Source organism: Mycteria americana, chromosome 2, assembly GCF_035582795.1.
Source record: "Mycteria americana isolate JAX WOST 10 ecotype Jacksonville Zoo and Gardens chromosome 2, USCA_MyAme_1.0, whole genome shotgun sequence".
NCBI lineage: Eukaryota > Metazoa > Chordata > Aves > Ciconiiformes > Ciconiidae > Mycteria > Mycteria americana.
In genome coordinates, this window is record NC_134366.1 from 11,723,003 (window position 1) to 11,740,707 (window position 17,705).

Consider the following 17,705-nt stretch of genomic DNA (forward strand, 5'->3'; position numbering starts at 1 on the left):
TGGGCAAGGAAGTATTTTTATTTGGGATACGTATGGGGAATAACAAATAAATGCTGTTCTTTAACAATGAAACAAAATCTACCATGCTTATTCCTTTGATATGACTACCCTGTGATACAAAACTACCATGTGAGGAACGTTTACAGACAGTTGAGGCACATGACAGCACATCTTACAGAAATGATGGAGATTCATATTTTTCTCCTTGGTAAGAAACACATATTAGAGAAACTGACATTTTTTTGGAAGGTTTTGTTATACAGGAGTAATCCCGAAGGAAGTATAGGAAGATCTATAGTAAGATCTAGAATGTCAGTGTTATGTAGAAATATGCTGTTCTACAATTTATTTTCACTCTGAGTTGGAACAAACCAACCTTTTTTAAAATATCTGAAAAATACTGTTTATTTTCAATCATTTTGATTTCCACTTTTCTAAAACTTAATGATATATTAAAACTTAAGACATTCAAAATTAATAAAGAGAAACTTGCATTCTAAGAAGGGTCAAGCATCTTATTTTGACTAAATCAAAATTATTAGCTTTGCTGTTTATAAATTAAGTTTGCAGAAGCAAGAATGTGCCTGACAAATTGGCAGCCTCCAACAGGAAAATATTGTGTTGGAAAGTTACCAATTAGCTTTAATTATAATAAGTACATGGAGTATTATGTGGGGAGTGGCACCACAGTAACTTGAAAAATGCTGTCAGCTTAGTCTGCCAAGGTATTTACAGATATTCATGTTTTATGTCTTTGTTTTGAGACTAAAAGATTAGCCAGACATAAAATCCTTTCCTTTTACAATGCTTCTAAATGTGTCCTTTACAGATATTAATAATGGCAACCCATGTAATGTTTCTGTAAAGATTAAAATCAAGTCCACTTCTATGGAAGAAATGCAAACCAGAATATTGCAACTGCACAGAAACTTTCAGAAACAACTCTCCTTTCCCCGCCCAACAGTTCTGCCTTTCATGTGTTTATAGCTGATATTCTGAAAAACTGCAAAGCACTGAGGCTGTATCTGTTCTGCCAGACAGTACACAACAATATATAATGGAGTGCAGAAGTCAAGTCGTAATACTTAAAAAAGAATTTCCACTTCCTTGTCATGAACACATTACCTACAATTAAATTAAATTCCACATTATTCCATGTTTTCTTTCATTAAAAATACTGCATATATTCAGGATTAAATGCAGTATAATTTGAAGCATACATACACAAATCCAGCAATGTGCAATTTTAATAATCTCTTGTATTACTAATATGCAGAGTTCAAATCCTAATGCTGCTGGATGAAGTCAGGATTTTGACAACCCTACTGCATTAGTAAATTCTGATTTTTAACTCACTACTTAACTACCAAATCTCCTTTAGATAGTTTCACTTAGAAGAGTTGTTCTTTGCTCTCCTTTTTAAACACAGTAAGGTGAAAGTGTGCTGGTTACATTCAAAGGTGAATGTGTTTCAGTGACTGATCTTTATAAACTGTATATTGACATTCTCTATAAAGAACCCGGGGACCTTTCAGGCAAAGTATGTTTCTTGGATAGGAGGTGTTACCAGCTGAGTAGCGAAAAGTTAAAACTTACAGAAATTTATTATTTCTATAACAAATACAGAAACAATACACCATTCTTATTTTCCAAACTCTGTCCTTAAAAATGACCATAATGTATGGGATGCCCTACAACATGTCTGAGAGACAAACAGACATACACACATAGCCATTTGCATTCACTTCTATTATTGATAATTTACAATTGCTTCAGCTGCAGCCTTCCATAATAACTGGCTGCTTGCTACATGCTTGGGAAACTATATACTGAACAAGGTATTTTTACAATTTATTTGGGTTCCTAATCCAACTCACTATGTTAGGAGGCCCCTACACGCCCTGTTGATAACAGAGAAACAGACTTCTTTAGGGGAGACTTAGAAGACCCTATGTTCCCCCCTGAAAGAAAGCCTGGGTCTTTCCACTGACTCAACGGAGAGACGGGGGAGATCTCAACTTGGATATTTAAATGGAAGCTGAAGGTTTTGAGTACTTGAAATTTAAGTACTGAAATTCTTGATCTGTTTGTTATAACTGACTTCTGGTGATGGACAACATTCAGATGTCTATAACACACTCTTAAATGTGTTATTAGGTTTTAGCAGTTTTGAAGATGCATGATCTGCCTGTAGCGTTTGCTGGTAGAAGGAAGATAACCATGAGTGACTCAATTCATTTTTTTCAAGATATTCCAAAATGTAATTATGGGTTATGTATCTGTTCTGAATAGTCTCTGAATATTTAAATATTGAGAAAATTTGATGGCAGACTGAAAGGCTTACAGAACTCACCACAGGAATAGTTCATCAGAGGATTGAGGCTCTGACAAACAACATGCTGTCCTCTACATATTACGTGTACTTCTTTTCTACCAAATCTGAGAGATGCATTTTCTTGTTTTTCTTGGTGCAGAGTGGAATGGAAAAGCTGTGTGAAGTTTATAATGGAGAATATAAAGGCTATTCTATTAGACAGGTAGAAGTGGTACATAAAGGCATGAAGGTGGAGAGACTGAGAAAAGCTACGATACTGATAATACCATCTTGCAATTTCTTTTACCAGTTGGAGATTGCTTTCAGTCTCAGAAAACTCCCAGAAATTAGGCAAAACCAACGGACAGTACTGCCTGTCCTAACACTGCCTATCAAAAACATTGCACACCCAGCGCTATCCTTCAGCACAATTATCCATATCTTTACAACCCCACTTGGACAAATTAATGATTACCTTTGATTATAGTACCCCCGGGGACCACTCAGAAACTTCTGCAAAATATGGCTGCCCATTTGTCCAGTGTTGAGACCAACATCCTACTAATTTTCAAGAGCAATTCAAGGTGTTGATTTTAATAACCAAATAGAAAATACTTTATATAATCCATTCCTAAATGACTATTCTTTCTTATGTAGGCTGTAATGTCTGTAAATTTGTAAAGTGCTTTGAAATTTTTTAATATGACTGGTGCTAGCAAAAACCAAGTTAGCATTACATTATTGTCAGCTGTTTAATTGAGAAAAGTATAAAACCGATGCATTTTCTAAGTATTTGAGCAATCACACAACAGTTAAAACCGTCTTATCATTGTTCATATTTGCTCATGAAAAATACATACCTGAAAAGGCAAAGAATTATACTTCCTGTTGTAAGAGCAATCAGAGATACACTGTGTCCAAGGGTATAAATTGCCTTCACCCTTACATAGAAGTTGACCTGCACAGAAAAATATATATGCAGAAACCACTTACTGATATGTAAAATTGACTGTGAAATGATACCATTTTCCATTAAATAGCTCTGAAGGCTAAATAAATAGCATTATTTTCACTCTTTGTTCTACAGTATGTGATGAGAATGTTTTATCTTTATTCCAATATATTTTTGCAATGCAACTTCTCAAGCCAATTGACCTCAGTAGAAAATTCAGCCTCAGGAACTCAAAACTTAGACACACAAGCTGGTACAATTTCAGCTGATTATTCCATGTCATGAGGTCAAAGAAAAGATCAGATTCATCAACTTCCATAAACACAATCAAACTGAGAAGACTGAGCCACAGTTTGAAAGAATGGATTATCTCTCAAAGAGAGAATCTCTCTCAGTCCTTCTGCTCCAGTGTACTTCGTAATGCATTTATACATGAGTTTAATTTTAAAGACATGTTTAAGTCTCATTAATTTCCTAATCTAAATGTTCAAATACTTTATTAAATTGTGACCCAAACAACCCTTTCTCTCTTTAGTAAAGTTATTTGCTAAAACTTGGAAAGGAAATTTTTCAACAGAGGAAAAGCAGACTGAAGTGCACAGTCCACTAATTAACTGCAGCTATCTGTAAATTTGCCAGCTACATACCACATTAAATCCTATTCTGAATGACAACATCAAGAAAAATAATGCTAAATACTCTCAGAATTAAGCTGCTTCTTCATTTATGCCTACAACAAAGTCATTAGACTGACGTTATTTTCCACTGAAGCTAGATAAAATATTAAAATTTTAAAGTTTTTTACTATGTTATGAAATTAAAGTTTTTAATAGCAGTGTAGAATGTGCTATGTATAACAGACAGAATTTCAATATTTAGTGCACATGGTTATATCACTCACCTCCTTGAACAATGTTTGTAAAAAGTAGCAAGGAAGCAATACTTTTAAATAAACTAAGATAGCAAAAGGAAAAGCAAACCACTTAATGTATTTATTTTTACAGCATTTAAAAGGCCAAGTAAAGAGGTAACTATAGCAATCCCAATTCGTGATGAAATTAGCCAGACATTCACTTAGCAAATATTATACAGGTATGGAAAAGACTGAATGAAATGTTAAATGAAATGAAGAATCTTGAAACTGCACTATTGTAGATATGGTTAAGGGGGGAAAATAAGGGAAACATAACTGCCATGGACCTTAAGTGTATTCATAGCAACTGTGATGGTTGTTAGGAGCTAAAAGTGGCATACGAGGTGTCACAGGAAACAGAAATCTCTTTTTTAATTAGAGAAGTAAGCTGTGATGGCCTTTTTGACAACAGTCCTGACATTTTAATGTTTTGTTTGCTTTACATAATATTAATTTACTGCGGAGATAAAGAAGGAAAATATGGACTTAATGAAGTTTCCAGTGCCATTAGAATGACCATAAGAAAGTTCCTCAGTTAAAATCCTGAATAAATATTGCTTTTTTTTTTTTTTTAAATTGGTGTCCCTGGGTGGTTAAAATGGTAAAACCTAAAGTATTACTTTAGTGCTCTCTATAGAGTCTGCTGTATATTTGCAGAGCCCCACTGCATTCCTAGGGACTCTCTGTAGGCATAAATCGTAGACTCTATTTCACCTAGTGTGAAGTGTCTACACTGTAAATATAAACATCTAAGGCAATGGAGGGTCTCTTCATAGGGCCCTCTAGGAAGCACTTCTTGTATCTATGTAAGCAGTCAACATGGACTTCATTGCCTATATTTCTACAATGAAGAGGCCCCACAGTGACTAATTCAAGTGTAGCTTCCCAGAGTGTATAAACGCTTGCACTTTGACAGATGCCCCAAAAAGATCCCGGTTTTCCACATGAATCCTGTGTTTGCTAAATAGGACCCTAAGTAGTCCAATGTTTCTTGAACAATGTTTCTAAAATTGTTTTCAAATACAAGTCTAAAATTATTTTTTTCAAAATTAACATAATTTCACATAAAATCAGTTCTGATGAACTGTCATTCAGTTCCCTGCTAGAATGGCAGAATGATACTCCCCAGTATGATGGACAGCTCTAAAAACTATGCCTACAGACAAGCACTGCAGAGCACCCCTACACTTCTTTAACTTGGATTCTGTCATAGCAAAAGGAACATCAGCCACTCTCCAAGCAATTTTCTGGGAATAGAGTGATAAACAGTTTCTCAGCAGCAATTACAACAGCCCTTGGCACCAAGAACACTGCAAATACTTTGGGCACCCTCCTTCATTCATTCAACCTGACCTGCTCTGCAAAATCATGAAAAAAGGATGCTCCGATAAATGACTTAACTTCATAACTTAATTTGGCAGCCTTGTGTCCCCATCATCAGTATTCTGGAAGAAAATGAATTTTATTTCCTGACCTTGTGCACATCAGGAGTTGCAAATATAGTGTAAAGCTTAGAAATGATGCACAACAGTTCCACAATATGTTCTATTCGTTATCAACTTGTTGGCATTTGCAGACCCCACTAAAACACATTTCTCCTGAGTGTACAAATAGAAGTCTGAATTGTCTCTAAATCAAAAATTCTTAACATCCACCACGTAAATTTGAAAGAGATAAATGTCATTTGCAAAAGAAGTTGCAGTGACAATGAATCTGCGTTGTTTAAATACTGAGTGGAAGTTCTCCTGTTCACTTTCATGGAAAAAAATTATTAGCAGAAATACCCTTTTAATAGTAACAGTGATGTCTAACATCATTTTACCGCAGAGCAGAGACAGGGGTCTCCCCAGGAATGCTAAAGCCATGCACACAACACCAGGTAAGAGTGCACACAGGGACAACTTTACACCACTCATCTTCTTATCCTGGGAACTACCAAGTAGCTTAACAAATCCTAACATGTTAAAGTAACCACTGGCCTCCTATAATTTGTATTTGTTAATAGCCAACAAAAGGAAAGCACTTAAACCAGACTTCTGATGTAAATTGTGTCCTGGCCCTTCACAGTGCCCAGTAGAAATGACTTCTTCCCTCCTATTCAGGTTTCTTATTGTGCTAGAAAAACTTAAAGCCGCTGTAAGGTCCCTTTCTGCTGCTGAGAAGCCAAAGTGTGCTATCAGTTGGTTTTAAGATCTGCTGCAAAGAGTCTTAGGTTTGCCTAAGGAGCAGAAATAACTCTGAGACAAGAAGTCTGTGAGTTTTACACATGCCAACTCATGGATTTGCTGTTAAACAGCTGACTAAACTGACCTAACTGTATACTTTCCTGTAAGTACCATGGTCTCTATACTCCATACTTAAGACTAGTTCCCTCTTGCTAGGCATTAAATTTCCTCCCATTGCCTCCTTGCTTCATTCAAAAAGTCTCTTGTGCTGACTTTCTCACTGCTGACATTTGGGGTAGGCCTTTGTACTGGTTTTGGCTGGGACAGAGTTTATTTTCTTCATAGCAGCTTGTAGAATTTGTGATGAAAACAGTGTTGATAACACACCGATGTTTTAGCTATTGCTGAGCAGTGCTTACATAGCGTCAAGGCCTTTTCTGCTTCTCACCCCACCCCACCAGCGAGGAGGCTGGGGCTGCACAAGAAGTTGGGAGGGGACATGGCTGGGACAGCTGACCCCAACTGACCAAAGGGACATTCCACACCATATGACGTCATGGTCAGCAATAAAAGCTGAGGAAAGGAGGAGGAAGCAGGGGACGTTCAGAGTTACGGCATTTGTCTTCCCAAGTAACCATTATGCATGATGGAGCCCTGCTTTCCTGGAGATGGCTGAACACCTGCCTGCCCATGGGAAGCGGTGAATGAATTCCTTATTTTGCTTTGCTTGCACACGCAGCTTTGGCTTTACTTATTAAACTGTCTTTATCTGAACCCACGAGTTTTCTCACTTTTACCCTTCCGATTCTCTTCCCTATCCCACTGTGGGGGAGTGAGTGAGCGGCTGTGTGTCTGAGCTGCTGGCTGGGGTTAACCCACAACAGCCTTTAACCCCTTTTTCTGCAGATCTTCTGAAGAACTCTGCACACATATGATACACAGGCATTATTAGGAAGCTGACAGTACTAGAAACATTGTTATTTTGATGCAGGGATCCTTAAAAATATTTGAATTAATAAAATACATTTAGCTTACAATAAAGATATTAGCAATTTTGATTATATAATTCTGTTGCTAGTGACTACTTATCCCATATTTACATGAGAGATCAAAGAGTCTGGCAACTATAAGACGTATTTTCAACTTGCACATTTCCTTTCAACAATAGAAAGTAGCTATTCTTGAACATGTTTGACATTTTTGAGAACTCATTACTCAAGTCCTTGGCTTCTACCTGACACTGAATATAACATTAGTTTCTCAAAAATGAGTCATAACATCCTTTACTATTAATTCATCCAAAGGATTTCTGTATCTACTGTAAGGAGTGGATTTCAAAGACTGTACTATGGCAATATGTCTTTATTGTTCTGAGTGAGTAACCCAGGCTGTACAACATACACAAACACAAACATACTACACGTCTTACTATCACATACAATGATTCAGTTAAGCTCTATCAGCACCTTTACACTTAATGTCTTAAATGTCTTAAATCATAGTCAAAAGTGTGCATCCTGCTCATCAGTATAGAATACCTCAAGTCATTAATATTCATTCTCTCCTTTCAAATACATAAAGGAAACCAAATAGAGAATAACATCATTCTAGCTATAAAATATCTAAACAATAAAACCCCATTATCAAATTGCCTTTTTTTGCTGGCCAGACTAAATAAAGCAAAGGTACAAACTCACTACACTGAAGTGAACATGCCAGATTTAGCACCAGGTGATTTCAGATCAGTACATGAGATAAGAACAGCTTTGCTGGCTATCATGGATGATAATTTATTACCAAGTAAGAGAGGATAGAGATCTGTTCTCATCTGCCAAGATCCCACTTGCAACATTTTACATCACCAAAAGGTTTCTCCAACTTTTCTGACTTTCATAGCAACAGACATACTAGCTCCCCTCCTTACACAGCCAGAGATACTGACTACAGAATCCAGACCTGAAAAAATGCAATCAAGAGAGACATTCAGTTCACCCTTAAGTAGATATCACCGTTTGGTCAACACAAGTTCCACTGTCATAATGAACAAACTGTACCTACTTGCCTAAATGTAGTCATCTAGTACTACTCGAGATGTCCTCGGGTATCCAAGACACCTGCATGGCAGATGTGACAAAGGACTCCCTTGCTGAAATGGCAGTGGTGAGTCAAATGGCACTAGACACCTATGTTTAGGCAATCACATCAAGCCCTGTTTCTACACACTACTGATTAGACACATACATCTGAAGTAAATATCTAACTTCAGGAATTTTGATTTGCAAGTTAAATTTCAGCCTTCCAGGTTTTAAAATATGTGGTAAGTATGTGAATGTAAACGACTGGAAAGAATTTGATGTGGTTAACTGTATTGGCACAGACATGACTGAGAGATCCAAGAAATTTGTTCCAGCACCTGCTCTGATGTTCTGAACATGGCTGAGTCAGTGTCCACCAGATAAGAAAACCTGACACGTAAGGTGAAAGGTTTCACATTTAGCTTCTACTCTGAATGGGTACGAACAAATCTGTTGTCTTCTGATCACTTCTTCTCATGCAATTATTTGCAATTCAACAAGTTTGCTGCTTATAAAAGTCACCACTTGTGTCATCATATAATTCTCTCATCTATGTATTATATTTTTATGATGTTAATAATCCTTTAAAAGGCCCAAGCATACCAGATATAGACAGAGATTGTATATTCTCCTTAATTTTTATCTTGCCTTGGAAGTTTTTGTTTAGGAAATATGTAAATTGTTTGGTGCCAAGTATATCAAATTTATATCTATGTTTAGTCTGCATTGCCTTTGCTCACTTTTTCCATATTTTTGCCCATCTTCATTTCGGAATGAATTGTGCTGCTCCTACATCTTTTTCCTCCCCTCATTCCTGTCCTAGACACAGCACCGATTACACTTTCATAAATTAAGAACTCAGAATCAACTGATTTACAGACTCTAACGATCCATGGTCACTATAGTCTTTAGATGGCATGCATTAAGATTTTTATAGGAATGATTCTGGACAAGAAGTCATTATTGGGAAATTGCAGTCAGACCAACATTCCCATGGCAAAGCCTTGATTCTGCCTATATGTTCTGCATTGCTTCATGTCAAGAACAATTTGAACTCAATATATCTTTTACTGCCCCTTTCTCTTGAAAACCATTACACTGAGTAACAACACTGAAACTTATCTGGTTTATGTAATTCAATTGAGTATTTTTTCCTTTTTTTGTGGAATAATTTTTTTTTGAGATCTCTATAAAGTTGATTTTAGGATAAGCAATTTTGCCTTCCTGTAAATGTTTGCCATGCTCAGGAATCATTAAGGTTGGAAAAGACGTCTAAGATCATCTAGTCCAACTGTCAACCCAACACCTCCATGCCTATTAAACCATGTCCCGAAGTGCCATGTCTACACGGTTTTTGAACTCCTCCAGGGATGGTGACTCCACCACTTCCCTGGGCAGCCTGTTCCAATGCTTGACCACCCTTTCAGTAAAGAAATTTTTCCTAATATCCAGTCTAAACCTCCCCTGGCGCAACTTGAGGCCATTTCCTCTCATCCTACCTCTTGTTACCTGGGAGAAGAGACCGACCCCCACCTCTCTACAACCTCCTTTCAGGCAGTTGTAGAGAGCAATAAGGTCTCCCCTCAGCCTCCTTTTCTCCAGGCTAAACAACCCCAGTTCCCTCAGCTGCTCATCGTAAGACTTGTTCTCCAGACCCTTCACCAGCTTTGTTGCCCTTCTCTGGACACGCTCCAGCACCTCAATGTCCTTCTTGTACTGAAGGGCCCAAAAGTGAACACAGTATTCAAGGTGTGGCCTCACCAGTGCTGAGTACAGGGGCAAAAAGAAGTTAGAATAAAGTGCAGGACAGTACAGTAAAGAAACAGATGCACTAATAGCCACTGAATTTTGCAGGAACGAGGCCATCTGAGCTAGGTATCAAGATTCTCTTTATAACCAATGAATAGAAGCAGTAGAGTGCTATTCATGTCATCCTAAGACAGGCATCTAAAATAATTTAGATGGATAGTGAGGTAAAAACACCTACTTCTTCTTCATTAAATACGAATGGAACCTAGAGAGGCTAGTGCAGATGGAGATGACAGATGTCTAAAGTTAGACAACACAACTCTGTCCCTGGAGTTTCTCCACTGATTTGGTCAGCTTTCCATCAGGCAGTAAAAGCATTACAAATTTTTTTTTTAATTTCCATTAAGATTTTTTCCTTTATTATTGTTTTCCATCTTGTTTTGAAGGCCAACATCTGAAGTCTGGCATCTGTTTTTGCTTTTATTTGGAATTTTGCCAACTGAGGTCCAACTTTCATGGGATTTCTGATACCACAAGTCTGTTTTCTCAGTAATAGTATCATGAAGAAAAAATATAACATATTCTTTTAAAACCTTTCAAATAACTACTGGTGACTAGGTGAAATGAATAAGGTAAGACTCATTTAGCTTAATATATGTAACAGTGGGATATAATCTTTCTAAAAGGTAGGCAACTCAACAGAATTAGTCATTGTCTCCCAAGAGGGGGGCAGTCAATGGAGAAGAACAGACTCTTCTACACTATGATTCATGTGCTTCATTGTGGTTGTAGCAATTCAAAGAAATTAGGATGATATGATTTCCATCCACGCTCCAAAGACTAGATCTCCTTTGACTGTAGAGAAGGCATAGGCTGTCTGGATTAAATGCAGATGAATACATTGTATAATCTAGTCAGATGAAATTAATCTGACTTGTAATTATACTCATGCAAAACTACGTATTTTTTGCTTACAGTTCAAAAATCTCGGTTTTGTGATAAGTCCTTACATTAGCAGCCATCATACTATTACTAATAACTGCACACAGTCCTAGTGATGCCAGCGTGTAACATAGTGAGCATGTATCTCAAAATTGCTAAAGACTAATGAAGAAGAGACCAGTAGTGCTTGGTACAGAGAAATTACAGGGAAGTGAGGTAGGAGGCAGTTTTGAAGGGTAATTTACTAAAGGTCAGGTCTCAGAAGCTGCTGATTAAGCTATGCTTTAAATACTGTTTTCCCATGGAAATATATAAAAATTGTGGATTTTAATCTTGTGTTGCACCATTCTCACAACAGATAGGGGCTTTAATATGTATATACAGCTATGTATGCATGCAGATGATGTATACTTTATAAGTCAGTTAGAAATTAAGGTAATTCAAGTAAACCTAATTTCAATAACATTAAATACAATGTTCGTCAATTCAGCTTACTTCAAAACCACATAATTAAACTGATTAAAGTTTTTGGGTAGCAGAGTTTGAGCCTTAGTCTTTTTAATTCATTTATTCTGTTGTAATTTACATTCATTCAAAGCAAGACACTGGTCAAAAGGAGCTTTCATTCTCACCAGGTCTAAAATGAGCACAGAGCACGTAGTGTGCACAGCTCCAATTCTAGCTGCTGTAAACTGCAGATGTTATTTTTGTTCAAAATATCCTGTGCTTTCCTCTTAAAGGATATCTTGCAGAAGACAGTACTGCAGAGTGATTTTATAGTACGTTAAAGAAAACCAAGATGTTAATTTCAACTTTGTTGGTTTTTAATAGCATCCCTATGTTGCATTTGTTTGAGGAAGTTTCGATAAAAACATTAAGAGTTAAAAGCTCTTCTCTAACACATTTTTTATCTCACAATCAATGTCTTAGAGCTATGTCTACTCTTAATACCTCACTGTATAACTTGCCTTTTTGACTTGTACCCTCTATTTCCTGAGATGTGAATCTAAACTCAAATAAGTAGAGGGAGAGAGAACAATATCATTGAAAGGTATTTTTTGCCTGATGGACTCCTTCCCTTATGAATAAAATACTATCTGCTGGTTTTACCAATAAAGTATACTGCAGGAAGTTCTTGACTGACCTGTCTGTAATAATGCCTCCACAATGTCCTGGAGAGTTTATATCTAATTCATAACCCCTCGGTGCTCGTGGTTAAGTGGACAAATTGTTCCTTTCGGGTTTGCTCTTGACTGGCCTGGCTAGACTATGATCTGCCATCATGCTGCCAAGTTAACCAACTTTGGAGGCTGTCAGTTTGCAAAGACATCAAATAAACAGACAAAAAGAATAACATACAAAGAAAAAAATGAAGGACGTTATTTTAAAAACATTGTTCATAAACATTCAAAGAGAAGGGAAGCAGCTCAAATGGATTTGCAGGCAGTCTCAGAATTCAACACAAATTTATCTAACAGCATTTCTGAGATTATTTTTATGTGTAAGGAGTAAATTTCCAAAGTCAGTAGTAAAAGCATCTGCTAAAGGGAACGGTGAATGGTCCAGAAGTCCCCTGAAGGCAATAAAGGATTCCCACTAGAGACATCCTTTACTCCAGTTCTCTCATGCTTCAGCTATTATCAACTGGCAACTGAGATGATCTCAGTCCTTTGAAAGCATCTAATGGCCAATTCTACAGCACTGGCAAGAAATACAGGAGCCATTATATTTACATTCTCCCAAGAGTCATGCCCTCTATATATAAGCCATGTGTTGGCTCTTGAGATGGAACTATACCAACTACATTCAATATGTTCACTGAATTCAAAGTTGAAAAGTCCTTCACCTTGTTAATTTTTGAAGGCATCATAAAACCCCATTTTTCAAGTTGGGAGCTGGCTATTGTCTAATAACTGCAGCTATGGATGTAGATGCATAAATTACATTTAACTGCATAAAATTGCCAAAATTGTTGCCATCTATAAACAAACTTGTATGGCAGGTGGTGATATTACAGAATTAAAAATATTACTTTAAATATTTTTCAGCCATTAGACTATATAATAAGAGAGTGTTTTGTACTTTGGCATAAAGAAAGTAGCTATGGTTCAAACAGCATTGGGTCAATTGAAACATGCCAAACAAAAAAGTTGGACTTGTTTCATTTTTTTATCTTTCCGTACCATCTTGAAAAATCTGTCTAGATTTGATTTCAGAAAAACTCCATTGACTGAATCTTTTGAAATTGGACCCATCTTATTTGTATCTGATTTCAGAATTCTTAAATGAAGGAACCAAAGGTGAAACCCCACATGAACTTTCTAACAAAGCATCAGTTATCCAGCCACACTGATGTAACTGTGCCTTTAATTTAGCCTCTAGCTATGTACTGTGAGCTTGACAGTAACTGTCGGGCAGCCGGGATGTAAAATGACTCCTGTCACTTCTACCCACTAGAGAGAATAGAAGACGTTGTCTTCCTCCACAAGAAACACATTATTTAAAATAATGTTTCTGGCATTCTGTACACACGCATGACCCCTACAACAAATAGTCTGACTAAAATCGAAACAAGAATCCTGTGTACTTTTAGTCCAGCACAATAGCTGTCAGTGCCAGCAGGACGGAATCTATCTATCTGCTGGCCTTTCATCTGCCAAACGGATGAACATGGAGGTGTAAGTCTGGATTGAAGGTAATCAGCCAAGAGTACTTTGACATTACCTTAATACTGACCATGGTCATTTTGTTCAAACTAAGTACAAGGAAATAAGAAATAATTACACAACTGAAATTATTTTATCATACAACACAGATTTTTAATTATTCTGTATTCTGCACTTGAAATTGTGGCTAATGAGCACATTTCCTTCTTTCAGACCATTTTACTGGTCTAGTATTATAATGGTCAGAAATTTTAAATGTTTTAAAATTTTCTACTGATCAAAAATTAATCCTGCTTCTCAAACTATTGCAAAGTTAAGTAAACACCACTACATTTTGAATCCATTACGTCAAAAATTATAATTATTTAAATTCAGGTGTTATGATTTTAAAAAACAAGCAAAAATTTTAGAAGATTAGCATGAAGCACATTATCAGACCCATCATCAAAGAGGATGCAATCATACTGCTACTTAAATTTCCTGTATGAGTGTAAATAGAAGTGTCTTAATTTGCCTGTAAGACCTCTATAACTCCTAGTGACTCAACAAAAAAATTGGCAAATCGTGTTCTGAAATTATATGTTTATTACATATACACACAACCCCCATAAAGACAAAGAATTAAATTCTGCATTATGTTGTCATAGTTGAAAACCAGGAAATTACTTTAGATTAATATTGACTTAGTTATAGCTATTAAATATTTGTCACTACTCCGTATTTTACACAGTACCATTTAGAAACAAACTCTTTATATTATATTGCTGCAAAAGAAACAGGCAAAGTAATACCAAATCTGGTAACACATAAAAATCAATGTCTTTTATGTAATTAGCCATAATTACAGGTTTAATTACATAATTAAACCATAATTAGCCAGTTCTCAATTAAACTTTAGCTTTAACCTCTGAACTTAATAAAAAATCTGCAAGACTGGCAGGAGTAAAATGAGTACAAACAAGGTATGGATTGACCAAAATGGAATTTAAAACTAAATTATATTTTTAAAAGATTTTAACACAGAGTAAATATCAAAACCATTTAGATTTTGTAACTGTATTCAAAGCATAAGCTGATTCGAGTCATGCATATGAAACTGAAATGCCGTTATGAAATTGAAATTGAAATAACATGAAATTTTCTGTATGTCTAACAAAAATAGTGCTTTTGCAACAGTAGTAAGAACAGCTGGCCTCTGCAAAATAGTCACATGATTATCTGAGCAATACTGATTCCAAAACTGAAATCCAACAATTTAGTTTTAAAGTTTTGAGGAAAATATTCAAATTACAGTCACTAAACTAAACTCAATAGGCAGTTAGGCACAGCAAAAATCAGTGGCTTATGATTTTCAGAACAATTTTATGGAAACGTTTACAGAATGTGTAACTGCTTTCTAGACTATAAAGACCTAATTCTAAAATGTTTCCTCTTTTTTGTGGCTACCTAATGTTAACAGGTTTTAAAAGAGTACGAAACACACATATAGAAATAAATTGGATTAGTACAAGTTTGTGTAATTAATGTTACCTTCAATACACCTTTTTGTAAAATCTATTCTTACACACATTTGTGTTTTGTTTTCTTAGAACAGACACCTTTTTCTGCTAACGTTTCCTTTAAAGTTAGTTTCATGTTATTTTTACTAAGTTCAGGAGACAGAAGTCTTCTGTTTATTTACAGAACAGACATAGCACAGAAGCTTCCTAGGCAAAGTTGACAGTTACCCAGTGGCTCTTTCAACCTCAGCCTTGGTTTGGAAGGACCTCTAGGGGTGAGAGAGTAATTCAATGCTGAAGGACAAAACGCTCTGAAGAAAGTTGAGGGCTTGATTCTTTGTCCAAAGGAGTTTTACTATTGACCAGATGTCACCCTTAACTTAAAAGAAAAACCCACACCTCTTTATTCATTTAAACAAAAATATAATTGATCACTACTAAAGTATTTACGATCATTATCGTCCCAAGTGACTCTTCATTTTGTTTATTCTGTGGGTGAGTATATTCCTGTAATACTGTATGTAAGAGAATCTAGTATTCACAGATATGATTGCTTACAAGTATATAAAAATTGGTCGTCTTACATTTTCATGATGCACGTGTAAAAGTACATTCCACAATATCCACATATTCATACTAGAAGAACATATCAGAAAACCTTAAGCCGTACAAACACCGTAAAACTGGGCCTGGCAAATGAGTTCAGTGCTTTAGAAACACTGAAACGAGAAAATGCAAATAGAAGTGGAATAAAGAACCCTAGTTCTTTCCTGTTGCAAAATGAACTTCAACAACACAGTAGCAATTTCTAAAATCTTGTAGTACTTACTTATAAGAGAATAAATATAAACTGAGATAAAGAGATGGATTACATGTGGTGGACAATTTACTTTTTTCTTATCAGGCACTGCCACACTTTTTTAAATGGTGCAGAGCAAAATGGAATTTATTAAAAATATATGTAATAAAATTGGTATTCCTCATGGTATTTAACAATGTTTAAGCAAGTAATTAATGATATCCCCTTTCCGACAGCTTTCGCCTACAATTCACCTTAAGCCTAAACATCACCCAAAAAAGATAAGACCAGTATTGCCTTAAGTATCTCTTAATAATAGTAGCATCATTAAGTAATGAAAAATGCAGAATGTAACATAAGTAAATGTAGCATGACGTACAGGCACACAGAAAAAGCATTGGTAGATGGCTGCCCTGCATTACATTTTGTTGAGAAGGAAGGATTCAATTTAGACTCAATACAAACAATCCATTAGTCCAGTGCAATGATCCACTTCACAGACAGTAGTAATGCATCTGTTTTCTAAAGGCAGCTAGAGACATTTAAGACAGTGTTTCTCTGTGTCAGTCCTGACCTTACTGCCTCGACTCCACTTGTCGTGGGCAGTGTACCTGATTTGGGTAGTGGGTAGCACACCCAGGATGTTATCTCTGACAGCAGCCTAAGAGTGAACGCTTCAGGAAACTGGCCAAATAGGGGAATACTTCTTCCGCAGATGATGCTTCTACTTATGCACAAGCTGCAACAGTTATCACCACATTTAACAGCCCTGAGGATCTTTCTCTCCGTGAATTTGTCTTTGTATGACCCTATGCATTCAAATCACATAGCCTGTAACTTGTATATATTGGGTTTTGTGTGATCTAATAAACCCCAGGCCAATTCACGCTAAGATTAGACAACACTGTATTAACTGACCCAGTCATTATTTTAAGTAAAGTGGACACATTTCAGCCCTTTACATTCGCCAGGCATCTTGCCATTTATTAATAATGTTGACAGGGAGTTTAATATGCTCTGAGGACAGCTAGGACACAGCCCTAGCTTGTTCAGTCTAGACAGAAGAGGTAAAAATATGTCCACATGAAAGGAAAGATTGCGGTGAGGGTTGGGTTGGGTTAACACACCTTGACGTGTGTTTCTAGCATGGTTTATTCATTTTCCCATTGTGCTGCCATGACCTCAACAGAAATATAAAAGGAAGAAAAAGACACTTATTTGACGAATCTAAAATGTGATCTTGAAGGTTAGCAGTAACTAGTTTACTTATAGGAAAGAGACTGGAAGTATATAATAAAGGTTTAGATCTACAATTTGATGGGATAACAACATACAGATAGTTTGTTCAGACATTGTCATACTTGTCAAATTGGTCCCCTATAAATACGGACAGGAGCACTAAAGAATACTAACAGAAGATCTAACACAAAATAAAACATTCTATTTAAGGGTGCTGTATCAGGAACTTATAGTAAATTTCAAAATGTTAGGCAAATCGTTTCTTTTTATAGAACCTGCTAATATACCATTTGACATGGAATAAAAATTGAACTTTTTAACTCTGAGTAAAATCAATGCATACTGTGGAAGCAGACAAGTTCTTTCATACCCTGGACAGTACCACTGAACTC

General features: G+C 36.2%; 1 protein-coding gene across 1 annotated transcript in view; it reads right to left on the reverse strand.

The window, feature by feature from the left end:
- Nucleotides 1-17,705, reverse strand: part of VIPR2 (vasoactive intestinal peptide receptor 2) — a 63,415-nt gene that overhangs the window by 22,639 nt on the left and 23,071 nt on the right. Inside the window, exon 5 of the mRNA XM_075492404.1 lies at nt 3,175-3,272. Coding sequence (XP_075348519.1) covers nt 3,175-3,272 — 98 coding nt within the window. The remainder of the gene's footprint in view (nt 1-3,174; nt 3,273-17,705) is intronic.